The 20,505-nt window shown below is 39.4% G+C and overlaps 1 protein-coding gene and 1 long non-coding RNA gene across 3 annotated transcripts in view; both read left to right on the top strand.

Annotated features, from left to right (window-relative positions):
• The window catches only part of LOC141522575 (uncharacterized), a 369,684-nt gene that overhangs the window by 180,953 nt on the left and 168,226 nt on the right, over positions 1-20,505 (top strand). The window lies entirely within an intron of this gene.
• FUT8 (fucosyltransferase 8) overlaps positions 1-20,505 on the top strand; it is a 268,893-nt gene that overhangs the window by 94,907 nt on the left and 153,481 nt on the right. For both annotated transcript variants that reach the window (XM_074236102.1, XM_074236101.1), the window contains exons 3-4: positions 5,367-5,482; positions 5,599-5,764. In XM_074236102.1, the coding sequence (XP_074092203.1) occupies positions 5,367-5,482; positions 5,599-5,764 (282 nt within the window). The remainder of the gene's footprint in view (positions 1-5,366; positions 5,483-5,598; positions 5,765-20,505) is intronic.

Genomic DNA, 20,505 nt, shown 5'->3' with positions numbered 1-20,505 from the left:
ATCAATCAACATTCTCCAACTCCCCCCTTTCTTTTTTATGACAAAGACGGGGGAGTTATACGGGCTAAGGGACGGTTCCACTTTGTTCTCGCGCAGGAGGGTCATTACTATGTCTGTGAGGGCGATGAGCTTTTCTTTTGTCAGGGGCCACTGCTCAACCCAAATAGGTTTCTTATTAATCCATGTTATTCTGGGGGAAAAGCTCATCTCTAGAGTGGCCCCAATTAATTTCCCCGCAGGCTATCAGGGGTGGCAAGTGTCAGGTTAAGCTGGCTCAAGATGTCTCTACCCCATAATGCATAAGGGAGGTCGGGTAGGCACAGTGGGGTGAAGAGTCTAGATTCTTCCAAAGCTGACCACCGTAAGGCGTGTGCTGCTTTCATGGCAGATCTATTGCCCCCCACCCCCGTCACTGCTTGAGGGCTCTGTAGGAGTGGCCACTCGGGCCTCCACTGTCCCCTATTTATGACAGAGCAATCGGCTCCAGTGTCAATTATCCCTTCGAGCTTCTGATTTTCCACCGTGACGGTTAACAGTGGTCGCCCAGAGCTGACCGGGTGGACCCAGTTCACATGAGCGGGAGGGGTCCGCAAGGGCAGCGCCTTTCCCACCTCTTGGCCCTGTTTTACCAAGGTGGGAAAGGGGTGGGGGTTTGTGACCCTTACGGATGTGGGACTTCCGGGACCAAAAATGACCTGGGTATGGGTGACTAAGTCCACACATCTCTCAGCCCCTGTGATGAGCGCTGGGAAAGTAGTTAGCTCGATGGGAATCATCGAGGTTTCCCAAGGCCCGATCTCTCTCTGCTGTGTCCCTTCTCTATAGTCAACCCTCACGGGGATAGTCACAGTAATGGGGCCGCTGTCTTCGAGCACGGGGGGGGGGGGGGGGGGCCCCGCGGCTGGGCCCCTCCCTTTCCCTTTTCCGGACTTCCCTTTGGATCGGCAGAACCTGGCTATGTGACCTGGCTTTCCACAGGAATAACAGGTCGGAACTGAAGTGGAGGGGGGCCGCTGCCTGCACTGTGCTTTGAGGTGCCCTGGCTTTCCGCACCCAAAACAGGTGGGTCTCACCTGCATACCGCGAAGGGCGGTCAGGAGGCTATCCTCTCGGTTCTCCATGGCAGTCACTAAGGCTTGAATTGAATCCTCGCTGGGCATGTCCAGCAATTTGTCAACAATTTCTTCTAATGAAGCGTCGGGGGGAAGGCTGCTAATGGCTGCGATCCCTTTGGGGCGAAGTCCCTCTTTAATCAATTGTCTCATAAGTAGATCAGATCCCGGGGTGTCTCCCATTATACGAGTCACTGTCTCTTTAACCTCTTTCACAAATGAGAGGGGTGTCTGATCTGCTCTCTGCTTCAGCCCAACCAACTTCTGTGTGGCTCTCCCCCCTTTCATGGCTCCAATCTTATCCCAAGCTGCAACATGTGTTTCTTTAACAGTCTCTAGCTCAAACTGGCCATACCGGGCCTGAACAGCAGGGTCAGTATAGGCTCCAGTTCCACACAGGAGGTCAATGGCTAAATCCAGGGGAGTATAACCCCGGGATTTTGCCAGCTTAGAGGCCTCTCTGCGGGCCTGAGCCTTAAAAGCTAAATATGAGGAGGCATCCAGGCACGCGGCTGCAATTTCGTCAAAGTCAGCAGGGGTCCAAGGGTGCGTAGCGAAGAGGTTTTGCATCAGTCTTTTTACATAAGGGGAGCTTGGGCTGTATTTAGTCACGGCCTCCTTAAGTTCCTTAAGCATCTTAAAAGGGACAGGGCGGTAGTCTCGGGCTCCGTTAAGGGGGTCCGTAAATACCGGGTAGAGGCCCCAGTCATCCCAGTCCACCTCCTCCCCTTTCTCTATTGCTATGGAGGCACTCGCGGCAAGTAGGCCGGATGGGCGGAGCCCTTGAGGGGATCTCTGAAAGGCGGACAAGGAACACGGGGGATTTTTTGCCTCTGTTTCCTGGCTGGGCCGCCAAGTCTGGGGCGCGGCAGCTGTCCAATCAGCGCGGACTTCTCCCTCCTCGTCAGCAGCCTCCCGGTCCCACCTACTCACGCTCCTCTTCCTGCCACCCCTGAGGACTGTTTGCACCCCTCCCTTCCCGCGCTCGGAAACTTCCGGCCCTGAATCTCTAAGTGCGCCATATTCATCGCCCTCCCCCTTTCCTTTCTGTCTCGGTAAGGAGGGGCATGCGGCATTTTCTTCTCCCTGGGGGCCCCTTGTTCCCCCATTGTTTCTTCTAAGTTCCTCCCATGGATACAGGGGAGGGGGTGGCCTTCCCTCTTCCTCTGAGCTCTCTGAATCTGATCCCGCCAACGAGCTACCCACCTGAGTGCTGATTGGTCGTGCCAAAGTCACCTTCTGGGGATGCAGGGCTGCATCCACTATCTTATACACTGTAAAATCCTCAGGGGTCAGTTTTCCCGGGCAGGTGTCATCATAGGAGGCCATCTGCTGCCCTACCACCTTCCATTTACCTGGTTGGATCCCACTATGTTGCACCCAAGGGCAGATGTTCCAGATATTCTCAACAAAAGCACGGCACGTCTTGATAGGTAATTTACAGCCATGCTTAGCGCAGAGTTTATAAAGCTGCGCTGCAACGACCCCTTTCTCCTCCGGCTGAAAGGCGGGAATACTATTCCGGCCCCCCATGCTGTCTACTAGCCGAGGCTGCAATCCTAACAGGTGGCAGAACTGGAAAATTCCCGTTCGGCAAAAGAGAAGGAGGCAGCAGGGCACAATCAGACAGGCCAGCACGGCAAGGAGCGTGATTAGAGCGGAAGGAGAAAGGGAAGAGAAAGGAAGCATAGTCAACACAGTAGGGATATGTCCTTCAGGCAATATCTGAGAGTAAACGCCCTCTCCTTCCTCCCGGTCGGAAACGACCGAGGCTGTCTGGAGAATCCGACCAGCGGATTCAGACGTTCCCTAGCAAAATCAGGTCCCTGTTCCGGGCGCCACTTGCCGGGGTTTTATTTACAACGCCGGCTTCTTTATGCTAGTCCGTCCTCTTACTCACCAGTCCAACGCATGATGAGTCTTCGGGGTACCTCCGGCCCCCACTCTTTGATGGGGGAAGAACCAGACAGAGCGCCTGAGGTGGATAATGAGTCTTTATTCTTCTGTGATCACATCCCGCTCCCTCCCAACCTCTCAGCAGACACTTTTATCCCTTCTGTCCTCCCTCCCATGAACTCTTACCCAATGAGGGGCCGAGTTCTGTAACATTCCCTTATAAGGTGATTATGTTTCCCCCGCTAAGCGACCGCCAAGCCTCTTCCCCCCGCCCCCAACAACCAGCCATCTTGGCTGGAAGACTTTTCTTCTTTCTAGGTTAAGGCATGTTGAGTTGGATTCTTCTAGATACATTATACTTAAAGAACTAGACTATATCCCTGTTGCAGTTCTTATGGACAGTTATTTAACTTCTTGTCTCATTCATTTGTCCCAGGGGATTTTGGCAATATTAATTGATTATTTTATATGAAAGTCTTACACATTTACTGAAGGACAAAAGCTGGGCATTTAGCCATGTGGAAAATATTTAGTACTGACAGATAATTTGTCTTAACTATTCTGATTTTTTTTCCCCATCAAATTTAGATAATGAAAATAATTGACTCTTCTGGGCATAAATGGGGTATCAGCCTTTCCCATTCATTCATCCATTCATTCATTCTCTAACTACCTGTAAAGATTGTTTTCAATGTTCATCCTTTTGCAAACTTTTGAATTCTACATGATCCACTACCCTCCCTTTCTATCCTCCTGTGAGGGAAAAAACAAAAAAGAAAAAGGGAAAAAAAGTGAAGATTGTATGCTTTGCTCTGCATTCAAAAGTCTGTGTAATTTTTTTCTCTTGATGCAGATGGCATTTTCCTTAATAGGTCTCAAAATTGCCCTTGATCACTAAACTACTGAGAGGAGTTACATCCATCAAAGTTGATCATTTCACAGTGTTGCTATTCTGTGTTGCTATTCTGGTTCTGCTCACTTCACCTCAGCATCAGTTCTTCTACATCTTACACATCTTCCCATGCTTTTCTGAAGTCAGGCCATTAATGATTTCTTACAGAACAATAGTACTCCATAACATTCATGTGCCATAGCTTGTTCAGCCTTTCCCCAGTTGATTGGCATCCCCTCAAGTTCCAATTCTTTGCCACTATAAAAAAGAATGTCTATAAATATTTTTATTTGTCAGAATCCTTTCTGCTGGATCAGTTTTATTGCCCTTTGAGCATGGTTGCAAATTGCTCTCCAGAAAGGTTTAATCAGTTCACTTCTGCAACATTGTGAGATGATCAACCATGGTAGACTTACTCCTCACAGTTCAGTGATAAAGAGCAATCTTAAATGACTTGTGATGGAAAATGACATTCACATCCAGAGGAAAAACTATGGAGTCTGAATGCAGAACAAAGCATTATGTTTGCTTTTCTAAACTTTTTATGTTTTTTTTCTTTCTTCCTAATTTTTAGATTTTAACAGTATAAGTTTAGTTTTTTTGTTGGCACAGTTAACTTTTTTTTTAGGTTTTTTTTTTTTTTTTGCAAGGCAAATGGGGTTAGGTGGCTTGCCCAAGACCACACAGCTAGGTAATTATTAAGTGTCTGAGACCATATTTGAACTCAGGTACTCCTGACTCCAGGGTTGGTGCTCTATCCACTGTGCCACCTAGCTGCCCCCACAGTTAACTTCTACCCTATTGAATATTGCAGATAATCTAAAATGGTGGAAAAGAAAATTATTATCTATGTTTTGGAATGTGATTACAAATATTCTTTCACCTCCTGCCATGGTCTTATTGTCAGCAAACTGGAACCAAATTTATCTATGAAAAGGAAGCCTCTATAATAAAACACAAAATAAATAATCATACAAGTATAGATTTGGAGTAGGAAGGGCCTTTGAGATTGTTAGGTCCTATTCTCCCATTTTACAGATTAAATGAGTCCAGGAGAGATTCATGACTTGCCCAGTGTCACATTGCTAATAAGTATCTGAGCCAGAATTTTAATCTACATCTTCTTGACTTCATGCCATTTCTAATCCTTATTGTTAATCCAGAATTGAATATGACCTCTGAGAGAATGGATGACAAAAGCAGCTCATTGGGAATAATGAGAACATTGAAAAGGATTTCTCTACTTCTTATAAAGAAAATAACTGAATTAGGCTATTAATTTATTTTTAACCTAACTCTTATTTCTAATGTTCTTTGTCTAAGAAGAGAGAAATCCATTGGCAACTTTTCTTGTACTTTTTGTTTTAGTGATTTTTGGAGTTATCAGTAAATCATTCTTAGCAAAGTCAGAATAAATTTTAACAAATTTTTTTATCTAAATGATTGTTTTGTTTTATATCCTTTAGGATACCAGAAGGTCCCATGGACCAGGGACCAGCTGCAGGAAGGGTACGTGCTTTAGAAGAACAGCTTTTAAAAGCCAAAGAACAGATAGAAAATTACAAGAAGCAAACCAGAGATGGTTGGTGACTATATCACTTTTAATTTTTCTTCATCTAATATTTACTTTCTCACAGATATTTGAAATTTTCCATTTACAAGTTTTAGGAATGCTGACATTCTTATGCTCTTCAATAGCAGGTCTAGGGAAGGATCATGAAATACTGAGGAGGAGAATTGAAAATGGAGCTAAGGAGCTCTGGTTTTTTCTCCAGAGTGAATTGAAGAAATTGAAAAATTTAGAAGGAAGTCAACTCCAAAGACATGTGGATGAATTTCTATTCGATTTGGGCCATCATGAAAGGTACCCTCTGTTTTCATTTTTTCTGATCTTGAGAATATAATGTAAGAATGGGATGTGAATATTAAAAAAAAATTTCCAGTTGCTATATTTTAAATGAATCTATATTGGGGCAAATGATTTTATTGATCTTAGATTTTATTTGTTATAGAACCTGCCATGTTAATAAATAGATAGAAAATATTTTCAAACTATCTTTCTTTTTTGTTATTTATTTATTTGTTTTGCAAGACAAGTGGGGTTAAGTGACTTGCCTAAGATCATACAGCTAGGTAATTATTAAGTGTCTGAGGCTGGATTTGTGTTCAAGTCTTCCTGACTCGAGGGCCTGTGCTCTCTCCACTGTGCCACCTAGCTTCCTAAGACTATATTTCTAATGAAAAGAGCACCCTGGTGCAGGAAAAGGAATATAGCATTTGGCATTAGAGGATATACATTTGAATCTCTGTTTCAACTCCTGGTATTATCAATGTGTCCTTGGGTAAATTATTTTAACTTTTGTCTCAATTTCTTTATCTAAAATGAGGATATTGAATTCTGATCATTTTTAAAGGCAGCTAGTGGTACATGGGCTAGGGTGCTGGCACTGAACCCATAAAAAATTGAGTTCACATTGAGCATTCAGACACCTTACTTGCTGATTGACCCTGGATGTCACTTAGCTGTTCTTTGTCTCAATTTCTTTGTTCTGCGGTCTCCCCATCTCAAAATTGAGAATAATCATTGCCAATAAAGTCCCTTCCATCTCTAAATCTATGACACTATGATCATTGTGTTCTGTAGTAGAGAAGTTTAATTTAACTTCTTAGCAGCACTTTTAGTCTATACCTAGACCAGATTACTACCTTTTAACAGACTATTTCAATATCTGAAATACTCCTTCAGGATATAGATTTAGATAAGGATAAAGTGAGGATAATTATAGCTCCTACTTCACAGGATTGTTTTGAGGATCTAATGAAATCATATGTGCTGCATGATCAAAACAATGGAAGTAGCTCAAAAGAACCATGAGATGTGCATATATAGAGAATCCTCCCCAGGTGACCACATGGACTATTTGTGTGGTCGAGCATGCCAAGCTTGAACTGTTCTCATCATAGTCAGATGGACTGTAATGTATCTCTAATAGAGTGATGTCATTTTAATTTTTCCCGGGAATGAAGAATAAGAACTATCATATGTGAGGCACCCTGCCAAGCATCGGACTGTCTGGGAATTATACTTGTGATTGAGATATCTAATTTTGAGAGTGAGAGGATGAAGTCCTGGCATTGTGCTAGGTAGAGCCAGAAAGACATAAGTTCACATTTGGCCTCAGACACTTCCTAGCTCTGGGGCCCAGGGTAAAATATACTTTTGTGTCCTGTGGTCTCCCCATCTCGAAATTGAGAATAATCATTGCCAATAAAGTCCCTTCCAACTCTAAATCTATGACAGTGTGATCAGTGTGTCCTATATTAGAGAAGTTTAATTTAACTTCTTAGCAGCACTTTTAGTCTATACCTAGACCAGATTACTACCTTTTAACAGACCATTTCAATATCTGAAATATTCCTTTGGCATATAGATTTAGAAATTTAATAAAGGAATTACTATAGATTAAAAGCAATTCTAAGATAACGTAAGAGTTATTAGGTTTTCACCTGGTACATATATAGAGGAATTCTTCTCAATTTTATGTTGAATTTTCACCTTTAAGTTATTTGTATATTAAATGTTTTTTGAAGTTTTGTATAATTAAAAAATATTTGATTACTCTGATATATCAGAAATCATTCTGTAAGGAATTATCATATATTTGAATTAGTAATAATTACCCAACACTTCTATTTGGTGTTCAAGGTCTTAATAATCTAGGCTTCTCCTACCTTTCCTATTCTCCTTCATGTATTCTGTGATCCAGTGCTCTGCCTCCCTGCAGTTCCTCATATGAGACAACCAGTCTCCTGATTCCAGGCACTTTCATTAATTGTTATTCCATTCCTGGAATTTTCTTCTTCCTCTACTTCATCTCCTGGATTCCTACCTTCTGGCTTTCAGTATAACTTCTGGAAGAAGTCAATCTCAATCCCTTTGAGTGCTAGTTATCCCTCTATTTATTAACTCGAGTTTATGCTGTGTATAGTTAGCTTGTACAGAATTTTTAGCATGTTGTCTCCCCCATTAGACTTGGAGTTTTTTGAGAGCAGGGATGATTTTTTGTGTGTCCCCCTTTCCCTCCCAATAATGAGAAAATTCTTAAGAGTTACAAATATCATCTTCCCATATGAACAGTTTAACTTTATTTAATCCCTTATCATCTCTTTTTTCTTATTTATACGTTTTTATGCTTTTTTTTTGAGTGTGTATTTGAAAGTCATATATTCTATTTAGCTCCATCTTTTCATCAGGAATAGTTTGAAATTCTTTATTTCATTAAATATTCATCCCCCCCCCCGAGGGATTAGACTCAGTTTTGCTGGGTAGATTGATTTTGAAGTTCTCCAGTCCTTTGATTTTGAAGTCTCAAAATCTTATATTATCCTGACTGTGGCTCCACAATATTTGAATTGTTTATTTTTAAATACTTATATTATTTTCTCCATGACCTGGGAGCTCAGGAATTTGGTTATACTATTACTGGGAGTTTTCATTTTGGGACATCTCTTTCCAGAGGTGATCAATGAATTTGTTAATTTCTACTTTATCCTCCGGTTCTAGAGTATCAGGACAGTATTCATTGCTAATATCTTGAAAGGTGATATATATATCTTCTTTTTTTGATGACTTTTGGATAATTCTTAAGCTATCTCTCCTTAATCTACTTTCCAGGTTTGTTATTTTTTAATGAGGTTTTTTATATTTTCTTCTTTTTATTTTTTATGATTATTCCACTTCCTAATTCTAATTTTTAAGGAATTATTTTCTTTAGGGAGCTTTTGTTTGTTCCTCTTCCAATGGGCAAATTCTACTTTTAAAGGCATTCTTTTTTTAATGATTTTTTTCATTTTTGTCCATTTGACTAGTTCTACTTTTTTATTTTATTCTTTTTAAGAAAGATTTTATTCATTTTGAGTTTTACAATTTTTCCCCTAATCTTGCTTCCCTCCCCCACCCCCCAGAGAAGGCAGTCTTTACATTGTTTCCATAGTATACAATTATCTAAGTTGAATGTGATGAGAGAGAAATCATATCCTTAAGGAAGAAAAATAAAGTGTAAGAGATAGCAAAATTACATAATAATATAATGGGTTTTTTTCCCCTAAATTAAAGGTAATAGTCTTAGGTCTTTATTCAACCTCCACAATTCTTTTTCTGGATACAGATGGTATTATCCATTGCAGATAGCCCAAAATTGTCCCTGATTGTTGCACTGATGGAATGAGCAAGTCAGTTCTACTTTTTAAAGAAGTTCTCACCAGTGAATTTTTGTATATTTTTTCCCCATTTGGCCAATTCTACTTTTCAAGGCATTTTTCCTCTTTATTGGATTTTTGTATTTCTTTGATCACTTGGCTTATTTTTGTTTTGGGGGGATTTTTTGGCAAGGCAATGGAGTTAAGTGACTTGTCCAAGCTCACACATCTAGATAAGTATTATGTGTCTGAGGCTGGATTTGAACTCAGGTCCTTCTGACTCCAGGGCTCCACTGTGCCACCTAGCTGCATCCTATTTTTAAGGCATTATTTTCTTAAGTATTTTTTGTGACTCCTTTACCAAGCTTTTGATTCTTTTTTTCATGATTTTTTTGCACTCTTGATTTTTCTTCCCAGTTTTTCCGCTGTCTTTCTTGATTTTTTCAAACCCTTTTTGAGCTTTTCATGGCCAGATCTCTCTCGATCTCTCTCTCTCTCTCTCTCTCTCTCTCTCTCTCTCTCTCTCTCTCTCTCTCTCTCTCCATATATATATATATATATATATATATATATATATATATTATCATATTTATCTCTCTATATATGTATCTTTAGATATAGCAGTTTTGACTTTTTTTGAGTTTGTGTTTTAATCTTCCTTATCATAGTAATTTTCTATATTTAGGATTTTTTTCCCTCTACTTTTTACTCACTTTTTCCAGCCTATATCTAGACTTTTAACTCTATTCTAAAGTGGAGCTCTGCTTCCAGGGTGGAGTTACACTGACCCAAGTTTCAGGTTTTTTTATACAGCTTACTTCCAGAGATAATTTTGGGAACCTATAAGTTTTCAGTTCTTTTATGATTTAAGGAGAGATGTATTTACTCCTCTCCTGGCCTGTGCCCTAGCCCGTGGATGACCACAAGCACTTTTCCCTATGAACAATGCTACAGAGTGCTTACCCAGTGCCAGAGGGACCTTGTATTCTCCTTCAGATCTCCATAGGGAAGATTACAGGTCCAGAGACTTCCACTGACACCACTGAATCAATCACCCTCAACAGCTTTCTCAAACCCGGTGCAACAGAACTTTCTTGACAACCTTCTAAGTTGTCTTTAGCTGCAAAATTGTTTCACCCTGTCCTTTTATGAATTTTGCTACTCTTAGATTTTGTTTTAAGGCATTATATAAAGTTATTTGGAGGAGTTTGGGGAAGATTGCAGGAGAATCCCTCCCCCTTCATCTTGATTCCATGCCCTCCATCATTTCTGTTTTAAAACAGAGACTGGCAAACTATGACTGGAGGGCCAGATTCAGCCTGCCACCTCTTTTTTTATGAGCCTCATGCCAAGAGTGATCTTTTTATTTTAAGATAGAACAGAACATTATTTTTAGCCATAAAAACTTAGCTTGTGGGTGGGTGGGGGTACAGAAACAGGAAATGGCCTGGATATGGTTTGTGGGCTATAGTTTGCCTGTCTCTTTTTCTGTGATGATTGACTTTAAAGTTTTGCTGCCATCATTTCAGTTTACCTTTCCACTCATGAGGAGACTGAAGGTATGCCATTTTCATGGGCAGCATGTACTTGAAACAGAATTAGGCTTTTAGCAATTATCATTGAATTGACTGAATTGGTGCTTATGGCTATCTGTTTATAAATGGGTTTTTAAAAATTTTTTTTAATTCTCATTTTGTACAAATGTTTTTTTTTTTATTAATAAAATATTGTTGTTTAAGAGTAGACAAAATACCACTCCCCCCCATGAATATAGACTTGTTTGGGCAATAAAGTAAAGGGGAGAAAAAAAAATTAAAAATAATAGTAATAATTGTAGGTATGGCCAGGTGGCGCAATGGATGAAGTACCAGCCCTGGAGCCACGAGCACCCGAGCCCACATCCAGCCCTGTAGACCCAACAATCACCCAGCTGTGGGACATGGAAGCCACCTGATCCCCACTGCCCTGCAAAAACCAAAAAGAAGGGAATAAAAAGACCCAAAATAAAATAAAATAGTAATAATAGTAGGGGTGGCTGGGTGGCAGACAGAGCATTGGCCCTTGAGCCAGGAGCACCCGGGTCCAAATCCGGCCTCAGACACCCAAAGATCACCCTGCTATGTGGCCCCAGGCAGGCCACCCAGCCCCATTTGCCCTGTACCCTCCCCCTAATAATAATATTAATAATAATAATAATAATAATAATGAATGTGCTTCAGTCTTTGTTCCAACACCAACAACTCTGTCATGGGGGTGGGGAATCACATTCTTTATGGTAAGTCCATTGCAAAAGTTACTTCCATATTTTTCCAACGTTGCCATTGCTGATTGCAACTCCCTCCTTTCTTATTTCTCCACTACCATGTACTATATTTTCTCTCTTGCACAGCACACAGATCCCTGGTCCTGGGGCCAAAAGGCCCTGAGCATCCATACCACCCCTTAGGCCGAGAATCCACCTGGCCCTATGGTCCTGGACAGGCCTTCCAATCCCAGCCCCTTGCAAGAAGTAAAAAAGAAAATGTGTTATATCTGACCACTCTCCCCCCATGGTCCATCCTCTCCTCCTTTATTCACATCCCCACCCCTTCCCCCTGTTCCCCCCTCCTTCTTACTCCAGATGCCTATACTCCATTGAGTATATATGCTGTCTCCTAGCCACCTCTGATGAGAGCAAAGGTTCCCTCATTCCCCCTTGCCTCCCCCCCTTCCATATCATTGCAATAGCTCATTGTAATAAAAAAAAATCTTATTATATGAAATATTTGGCCTATTCCCCCTCCCCTTTTTCTTTCTCCCATTCCATTTCCCTTTTTTTTTATTGACTCCATTTTTACACCATATTTTATGTTCAAATTCAGCTTTCTCCTGTGCTTCAACTATAAAAGCTCCCTCTACCTGCTCTATTAACTGAGAAGGTTCATGTGAGTATTATCAGTGTCATTTTTCGTTGCAGGAATACATGCAGTTCATCATTATTAAGTCCCTCATATTTCCCCCCCCCCCCCCCTCCTCCAATCTCCATGCTTTACCTGAGTCCTGTATCTGAAGATCAAACCTTCTGTTCAGCTCTGGACATTCCAACAGGAACATTTGAAATTCCCCTGGTTCATTGAAAGTCCATCTTTTTCCCTGGAAGAGGACATTCAGCTTTGCTGAGTAGTTCATTCTTGGTTGCATTCTAAGCTCTTTTGCCTTCCAGTATATTATATTCTAAGCCCTATGAGCTTCCAGTGTAGTTGCTGCTAAGGCCTGTGTGATCCTGACTGCAGCTCCATGATATTTGAACTGTATCCTTCTGGCTGCTTGTAATATTTTCTGTTTCACTTGGGAGTTCTGGAACTTGGCTATAATATTCCTGGGGGTTGGTTTTTTGGGATCTCTTTCTCAGGGGGGATTGGTGGATTCTCTCCATTTCTATTTTGACCTCTGCTTCTAGGATAATCAGGGCAATTTTCCTGTAGTAATTCTTTGAAAATGATGTCAAGGCTCTTTTTCTGATCATGACTTTCAGCTATTCCAATAATTTTTAAATTATCTTTCTTAAATCTGTTTTCCATCTCAGTTGTTTTTTCAGTGAGATGTTTCACATTTTCTTCTAATTTTTCATTCTTTTGGTTTTGAAGTATTGAGTCCTAATTTCTCGTAAATTCATCAATCTCCCTGAGTTCTATTCTTTGTCTGAAGGATTTGTTTTTCTCAGAGAGCTTTCTTATCTCTTTTTCCGTCTGGCCAATTCTGCTTTTTAAAGCATTCTTCTCAATAACTTTTTGAACTGTTTTATCCATCTGACCTAAGTTCCGCCCCCGATCGGGTGTTTTTTTTTTAGATTTTTCAAGGCAATGAGGGTTAAGTGGCTTGCCCAAGGCAACATGACTAAGTACATATTAAGTGTCCTAGGTCAGATTTGAAGCCAGTTACTCCTTACTCCAAGGCCAGTACTCTATCTACTGTGCCACCTAGCTGTCCCCAATTGTTGTTTCTTTTTGACATCATTACTTGAATATGGGAATGACAAAGATCTTTGCTGATGTTTTTAATCCTATAGAATAGATGATAAAGTCATCCATGTGGTTTGCTTGCCTTCTTGTAAGTCATTTATCAGTAGACTAGGGACATTGTGGTGATAATGGGAGCCATAAAGAGCACCTAGAAAACTTAAAGATCTATTATCCATCAGAAGTTTTGAAATTAAAAAAAAGCTTCAAATTATATTCTAAATTATTTATGTAAATTATTTTAATAATACACAGCAAATATCTTATACCAGTTTTAGAGAAATCTATTTTGGCATATCCTTAGAATCTTATTAATTTCTCCTTTAATTTTTAGAATTTCTAATTTGTTGTTTAATTGGGGATTTTTGATTTTTTCTTTCTCTAATTTTTTTAGTTGCATGTTTAGTTTATTGATTTCCTCTTTCTCCCATTTATTTATGTAAGCATTTAGAGCTATAATATATCCCCTGAGAGTCGCTTTGAATGAATCCCATAAGTTTTGGTATGTAGTTTCATTAATACCATTATCTAGGATAAAATGGTAAATTCTTTCTATGATTTTTTTTTTTTGGTCCACTCATTTTTTAAAATGAGGCTATTCAGTTTCCAATTTGTTCTGGGTCTGTATCTCCTTGGCCCAGTATTGTATATGGCTTTTATTGCATTGTGATCTGAGAAAGATGTATTCACTATTTCTGCCTTTCTGCAGTTGATCATTAGGTTTTTATGTCCTAGTACATGCTCAATTTTTGTATAAATTCCAGGTACTGAAGAGAAAAAGGTATATTCCTTTCTCTCCCCATTCAGTTTCCTCCATAAGTCTACCATATCTAATTTTTCTAACAAACTATTTACCTCCTTAATGTCTTTCTTGTTTGTTTTATGATGCGATTTATCTATATCTGATAGCAGGAAGTTGAGGTCTCCCACTAGTAGAATTTTGCTGTCTGTGTCTTCCTGTAGTTCTTTCAGCTTCTCCTCTAAGAATTTGGGTGCTGTCCCATTGGGTGCATATATATTCAATATTGAAATGACTTTATTGTCTATGGTACCTTTTAGGAGGATATAGTTTCCTTCCTTATCTCTTTTAATGCTATCTATTTTTGCTGCTGCTTTGTCTGAGATAAGGATTGCTACCCCTGCTTTTTTTACTTCAGCTGAAGCAAAATATATTTTGCTCCCACCTTTTACCTTTACTCTATATGTATCTCTCTGCTTCAAATGAGTTTCTTGTAAGCAGCATATTGTAGGATTCTGGTTTTTAATCCACTCTTGCTATTTGCTTACATTTTAAGGGAGAGTTATTTCACATTCAAGGTTATGATTACTAATTCTTTATTGCCCTCTGTGCTGTCTAACCTCTGTTTGTATTTTTCCCCCCTTCCCCCCCATTTATCCATTTTACCCAGTATTTTGTTTCTGAATACCACCCCCTTTAGTGTGTTTGTCCTCCTATATCACACCCTCCCCTTTCTTTCCCCTTTCCCTTTTTCCCTTTTTCCTTCACTTCCTTTTGTTATTTCCCCTTATTTCCCCCACTCCCCTTCCCTTTCTCCGTCCCCCCTCCCCTTTTCCCCTTTTAATACTTGAAAGGTTAGATGTTTTATAAGTTAACTGAGTATGTGTAGGTTGACTTTAAACCAAGTCTGATGAGAAGAACATTAATGTGTTTCTCCTCTGCTCCCTTCTTCCCCTCTATTACCATAGGTTTTTTGTACCTCTTAGTGTAATGAGATTTACCCCATTCAATCCCCTCCCTCCTCCTGTCTCTTTCTTGTCCCCCTTCTTAAGGAGGTGTAGTGTTTTTTAGATCATTCTATCTAAGTCATAGAAAATTCTGAGTGTCTCTCCCTTCTAGATCAGTATATTCTATCTAATAGAGTCAAAATTCCTGAGAGTTATTGGAGTCTTTCTCCCAAGTGGGATTAAAGCCACTTACATCCCATTAGATAGCAGTCTCAGGGATAGGTCATGAATGTCCATCATTTCTGGCTAGGTGTATTCTCTCTGTTAGAGTTACATTTCTCAAGATTTATGAGAATCTTTTTTCCCCCCATGCTGGGATATAGCCAGTTTCAACTTACTGGATTGCATTTTTTTCCTTTTACAGCCCCCCCCCCCCCTTTTTTTACCTTTTCATGTGTCTCTTGAACCTCCTGTTTGATGTCCAAATATTCTGTTTAGCTATGGTCTTTTCATCAGAAATTTTTGGAACTCTTCAATTTTGTTAAATGGCCATCTTTTTCCCTAGAAGAGAAGGCTCAGCTTTGCAGGAAACTAGATTCTTGGCTCCCTTGCTCTTCGAAATATCTCATTCCACACCCTTAGATCACTTAATGTTGATACAGAGTGATTCTTACTGTGGCTCCTTGATATTTAAATTGTTTCTTTCTGGCTGCTTGCAGTATTTTCTCTTTTATCTGATAATTCTGGAGTTTGGCCACAATATTCCTTGCTGTTTTCATTTTAGGAACTTTTTCTGTGGGAGATCAATGTATGCTTTCACTAACTACTGTGGGGCTGGACGAAGGGGGCTTGGGTCCACGGGGAAGCATAGGTGCTGGTGTTGGTGCTGTCCCCCTGGAACTTGGGGAAGGGGATGCGGGGAGAGGTGTGGTGCAGGAGAGCTGGGGACACCATCCCTGGGCTCCTCAGGTCTGAGAAACTCTGAGCCCATGCCTCCATTGCACTGAGGCTTCCTCCCAAACAAATGCAAATTACTTCTGCCTCAGGCCCAGGTGTGTGAGCAAAAGAACCAGCCCAGGTGAGGAATCAACTCAGGCCAATTGTAGGCAAAAGAATTCAATAGCTCCAATTCCTTCCCTCAAGCAAAGGGAGAAGGCCCAGCAACCAAGGTCACAGACACTCCAGAGAGGGCAATCAGCACCTCCTACTGGCCAGCCAGAGAAACTGCACTCAGTAAAGCCTTTAGAGATCCCAAGCCCAGGTGAACCAGCCCCACCCAACTCAAGGTCTTAGCATAATGAAGAAGGGTCAGCAGAAAGGTGGATCCATAGAAAAATTCCTGGAAGGGAAAGACCCCAACCAAGAGAGACCTGGAACATCAGAGGAGAATGCAATCTGGTCTCCAGCACTTAAAGACTTCCTTGAAGAAATAAGGAAGGAGTTTAAAAATCAACTGGAAAATTTGGGGGAGACATTTAATACCTTGCAACAAGAAAACAAAATCTTAGAAAGTAGAATTGGACAATTACAAAATGAGAACAATTCTCTCAGATCGTCAAATGAGCAAACGCAAAAAGAAATTTATTCTCTCAAAACCTCAATTGGTCAAATGGAAAGCTCTTTCAAAAGTTAGAATTGACCAATTGGAAAAGGTTAATGAAGAAAACTCCTCCCCCCCCAAAATAATGGAGTCTACAGAAACTAATGACTCCATGAGACAGCAAAAGTCAGTTAAAGAAAATCAAAAAATAGAAAAAATATAAGGAAATGTGAAATACCTCATCATCAAAACCTCTGACCACGAGAATAGATTGAGGAGGGGAAACCTGAAAATTATAGGACTTCCTGAAAACATTGAAGAGAAAAAAAGCCTGGACTTAATATTACAGGATCTAGTAATGGAAAACTGCCCTGACATCATCAAATAGGAGGGCAAAGTAGTTATTGAAAGAGTACATCGATCCCCACCAGAAAAAAATCCTAAAAGGAAAACACCAAGGAATGTTGTAGCCAAACTCCAGAACTATCAGGTAAAAGAGAAAATCCTGCAAGCAGCCAGAAAGAAACAATTTAAATATCAAGGAGCCACAGTAAGGATCACACAGGACCTGGCTGCATCAACTTTAAGGGATCGAAGGGCCTGGAACGAGATATTTCGAAGAGCATGTGAGCTTGGAATGCAGCCAAGAATCTACTTTCCTGCCAAGCTGAGCCTTTTCTTCCAGGGAAAAAGATGGACATTTAATGAAATGGAAGAATTCCAAAAATTTCCGATGAAAAGACCAGAACTAAACCGAAAATTTGGATATGAAACAGGAGGTTCAAGAGACACATGAAAAGGTAAAAAGAAAAAGCGGGGGGATGGTAAAAGGAAAAAAATGCAATCCAGCAAGTTGAAACTGGCTATATCCCAGCATGGGGGAGGGCTAGAGACTCTCATAAATTCCTGAGAAATGTAACTCTAACAGAGAGAATATACCTAGCCAGAAATGCTGGACATCCATGATCTATTCAGGAGACTGATATCTAATGGGATGTAACTGGCTTTAACTCCACTGGGGAGAAAGACTCTAATAACTCTCAGGAATTTGGACTCTATTCAACAGAATATACTGAACTAGAAAGGACAGACACTCAGAATTTTCTATGACTTAAATAGAATGATCTAAAAAAAATATACTACCTCCCTAAAAAGGGGGACAGGAAAGAGATGGGAGGAGGGAGGGGATTGAAGGGGACAAATCTCATTATACTAAGAGGTATAAAAAAACCTATGGAATAGAAGGGAAGAAGGGAGTAGAGGAGAAACACCTGAATCTTCTTTTCATCAGACTTGGTCTGAAGTGAACTTACACATACTCAGTTAACTTATAAAACATCTAACCTTTCAAGAATTAAAAGGGGAAAAGGGGAGGGGGGACGGAGAAAGGGAAGGGGAGTGGGGGAAATAACAAAAGGAAGGGAAGGGAAAGGGGAAAGAAAGGGGAGGTTGTGATATAGGAGGGCAAACACACTGAAGGGGGTGGTATTCAAAAACAAAATACTGGGGAATATGGATAAAAGGGGGGGAAATGGGCAGAAATACAAACAGAGGGAAGATAGCACAGAGGGCAATAAAGAATTAGTAATCATAACCTTGAATGTGAATGGGATGAACTCTCCCTTAAAACGTAAGTAAATAGCGGAGTGGATTAAAAACCAGAATCCTACAATATGCTGCTTACAAGAAACTCATTTGAAGCAGAGAGATACATATAGAGTAAAGGTAAAAGGTGGGAGCAAAATGTATTTTGCTTCAGCTGAAGTAAAAAAAGCAGGGGTAGCAATCCTTATCTCAGACAAAGCAGCAGCAAAAATAGATGGCATTAAAAGAGATAAGGAAGGAAACTTTATCCTGCTAAAAGGTACCATAGACAATAAAGTCATTTCAATATTGAATATATATGCACCCAGTGGGACAGCACCCAAATTCTTAGAGAAGAAGCTGAAAGAATTACAGGAAGACATAGACAGCAAAACTCTACTAGTAGGAGACCTCAACCTTCCTCTATCAGATCTAAATAAATCAAATCATAAAACAAACAAGAAAGAAATTAGGGAGGTAAATAGATTGTTAGAAAAATTAGATATGGTTGACCTATGGAGGAAACTGAATGGGGATAGGAAGGAATATACCTTTTTCTCTGCAGTACATGGAACCTATACAAAACTTGACCATGAACTAGGACATAAAAACCTAATGATCTACTGCAGAAAGGCAGAAATAGTGAATACATCTTTCTCAGAACACAATGGAATAAAAGTCATATGCAATACTGGGCCAAGGAGATATAGACCCAGAGCAAATTGGAAACTGAATAACCTCATCTTAAAAAATGAGTGGACCAAAAACAAATTATAGAAAGAATTAACCATTTTATCCTAGATAATGATAATAATGAAACAACATACCAAAACCTATGGGATTCATTCAAAGCAACTTTCAGGGGATATATTATAGCTCTAAATGCTTATATGAATAAATTGGAGAAAGAGGAAATCAATGAACTAAACATGCAACTAAAAAAATTAGAGAAAGAACAAAAAAATCCACAATCAAATACCAAATCAAAAATTTTAAAAATTAAAGGAGAAATTAATATAATTGAAAGCAAAAAACTATTGAATTAATAAATAAAATCAAAAGTTGGTAATATGAAAAAAAACAATAAAATTGATAAAGCTCTCATCAATTTGATTAAAAAAAAGAAAGAAGAAAACCAGATTGCTAGTATTATAAATAAAAAGATGAACTCACCACCAATGAGGAGGAAATTAAAGTAATAATTTGAAATTATTTTACCCAACTTTATGCCAATAAATTTGATAATGTAAGTGAAATGGATGAATATTTACAAAAATATAATTTACCCAGGTTAAGTGAAGAAGAGATTAAATACCTTAACAACCCTATCTCAGAAAAAGAAATTCAACAAGCCATTATTGAACTCCCTAAAAAAAAAAAAAATCTCCAGGGCCTGATGGATTCATTAGTGAATTCTACCAAACATTTAAGGAACAATTGGTTCCAATCCTATGTAAACTCTTTGGAAAAACAAGGAAAGATGGAACTCTTTCTAACTCTTTCTATGAAACCAATATGGTACTGTTACCTAAACCAGGAAGAGTAAAAACAGAGAAAGAAAATTATAGACCTATTTCCCTGATGAATATAGATGCAAAAATCCTAAATAAAATCTTAGCAAAACGAGTACAACAAGTCATCACTAGGATAATTCATTATGATCAAGTAGGATTTATTCCAGGAATGCAGGGTTGGTTCACTATTAGGAAAACTGTTGGTATACTCAATTATATCAATAACAACCGTATCAGAAACCATATGATCATATCATTAGATGCTGAAAAAGCTTTTGACAAAATACAGCATCCATTCCTTTTAAAAACACTAGAGAGTGTAGGAATAAATGGCCTGTTCCTTAAAATAATGAGCAGTATCTGTCTGCTATCTGAAACCATCAACAAGCATTATACTCAATGGGGAGAGGCTAGAGGCATTCCCAATAAGATCAGGGGTTAAACAAGGGTGCCCATTATCACCACTACTATTCAATATTGTATTAGAAATGTTAGTATCAGCAATTAGAGAAGAAAAAGAAATTAAAGGAATTAGAATTGGGAAGGAAGAGACAAAACTCTCACTATTCGCAGATGACATGGTGGTCTACCTAGAGAATCCCAAGAAATCATCTGAAAAACTACTGGAAACAATTAGCAATTTTAGCAAAGTTGCAGGTTATAAAATAACCCCCCATAAATCCTCAACTTTCCTATATATGACTAGCAAGAAACAGCAGGAAGAGCTAGAAAGAGAAATTCCATTCAAAGTGGCCTTAGACAGTGTAAAATACTTGGGAGTCTATTTGCCAAGACAGACTCAGAATCTTTTTTGAAAACAATTATAAAACACTTCTCACACAAATTAAATTGGATTTAAATAACTGGGCAAATATCAACTGCTCCTGGATAGGTAGAGCTAATATAAGAAAAATGACAATTCTACCAAAACTAAACTATCTGTTTAGTGCCCTACCAATCAAAATTCCAAAAAATTACTTTAATGAGTTAGAAAAAATTGTAAGTAAATTCATATGGAGAAATAAAAAGCCAAGAATTGCCAGGAACTTAATGAAAAAAATGCAAAGGTGGCTTAGCCCTACCC

Source organism: Macrotis lagotis, chromosome 4 (assembly GCF_037893015.1).
Source record: "Macrotis lagotis isolate mMagLag1 chromosome 4, bilby.v1.9.chrom.fasta, whole genome shotgun sequence".
Classification (NCBI taxonomy): Eukaryota; Metazoa; Chordata; class Mammalia; order Peramelemorphia; family Peramelidae; genus Macrotis; species Macrotis lagotis.
Note: the sequence above shows the minus strand (reverse complement) of the source record. Positions and strands in the feature narration are given on the sequence as shown.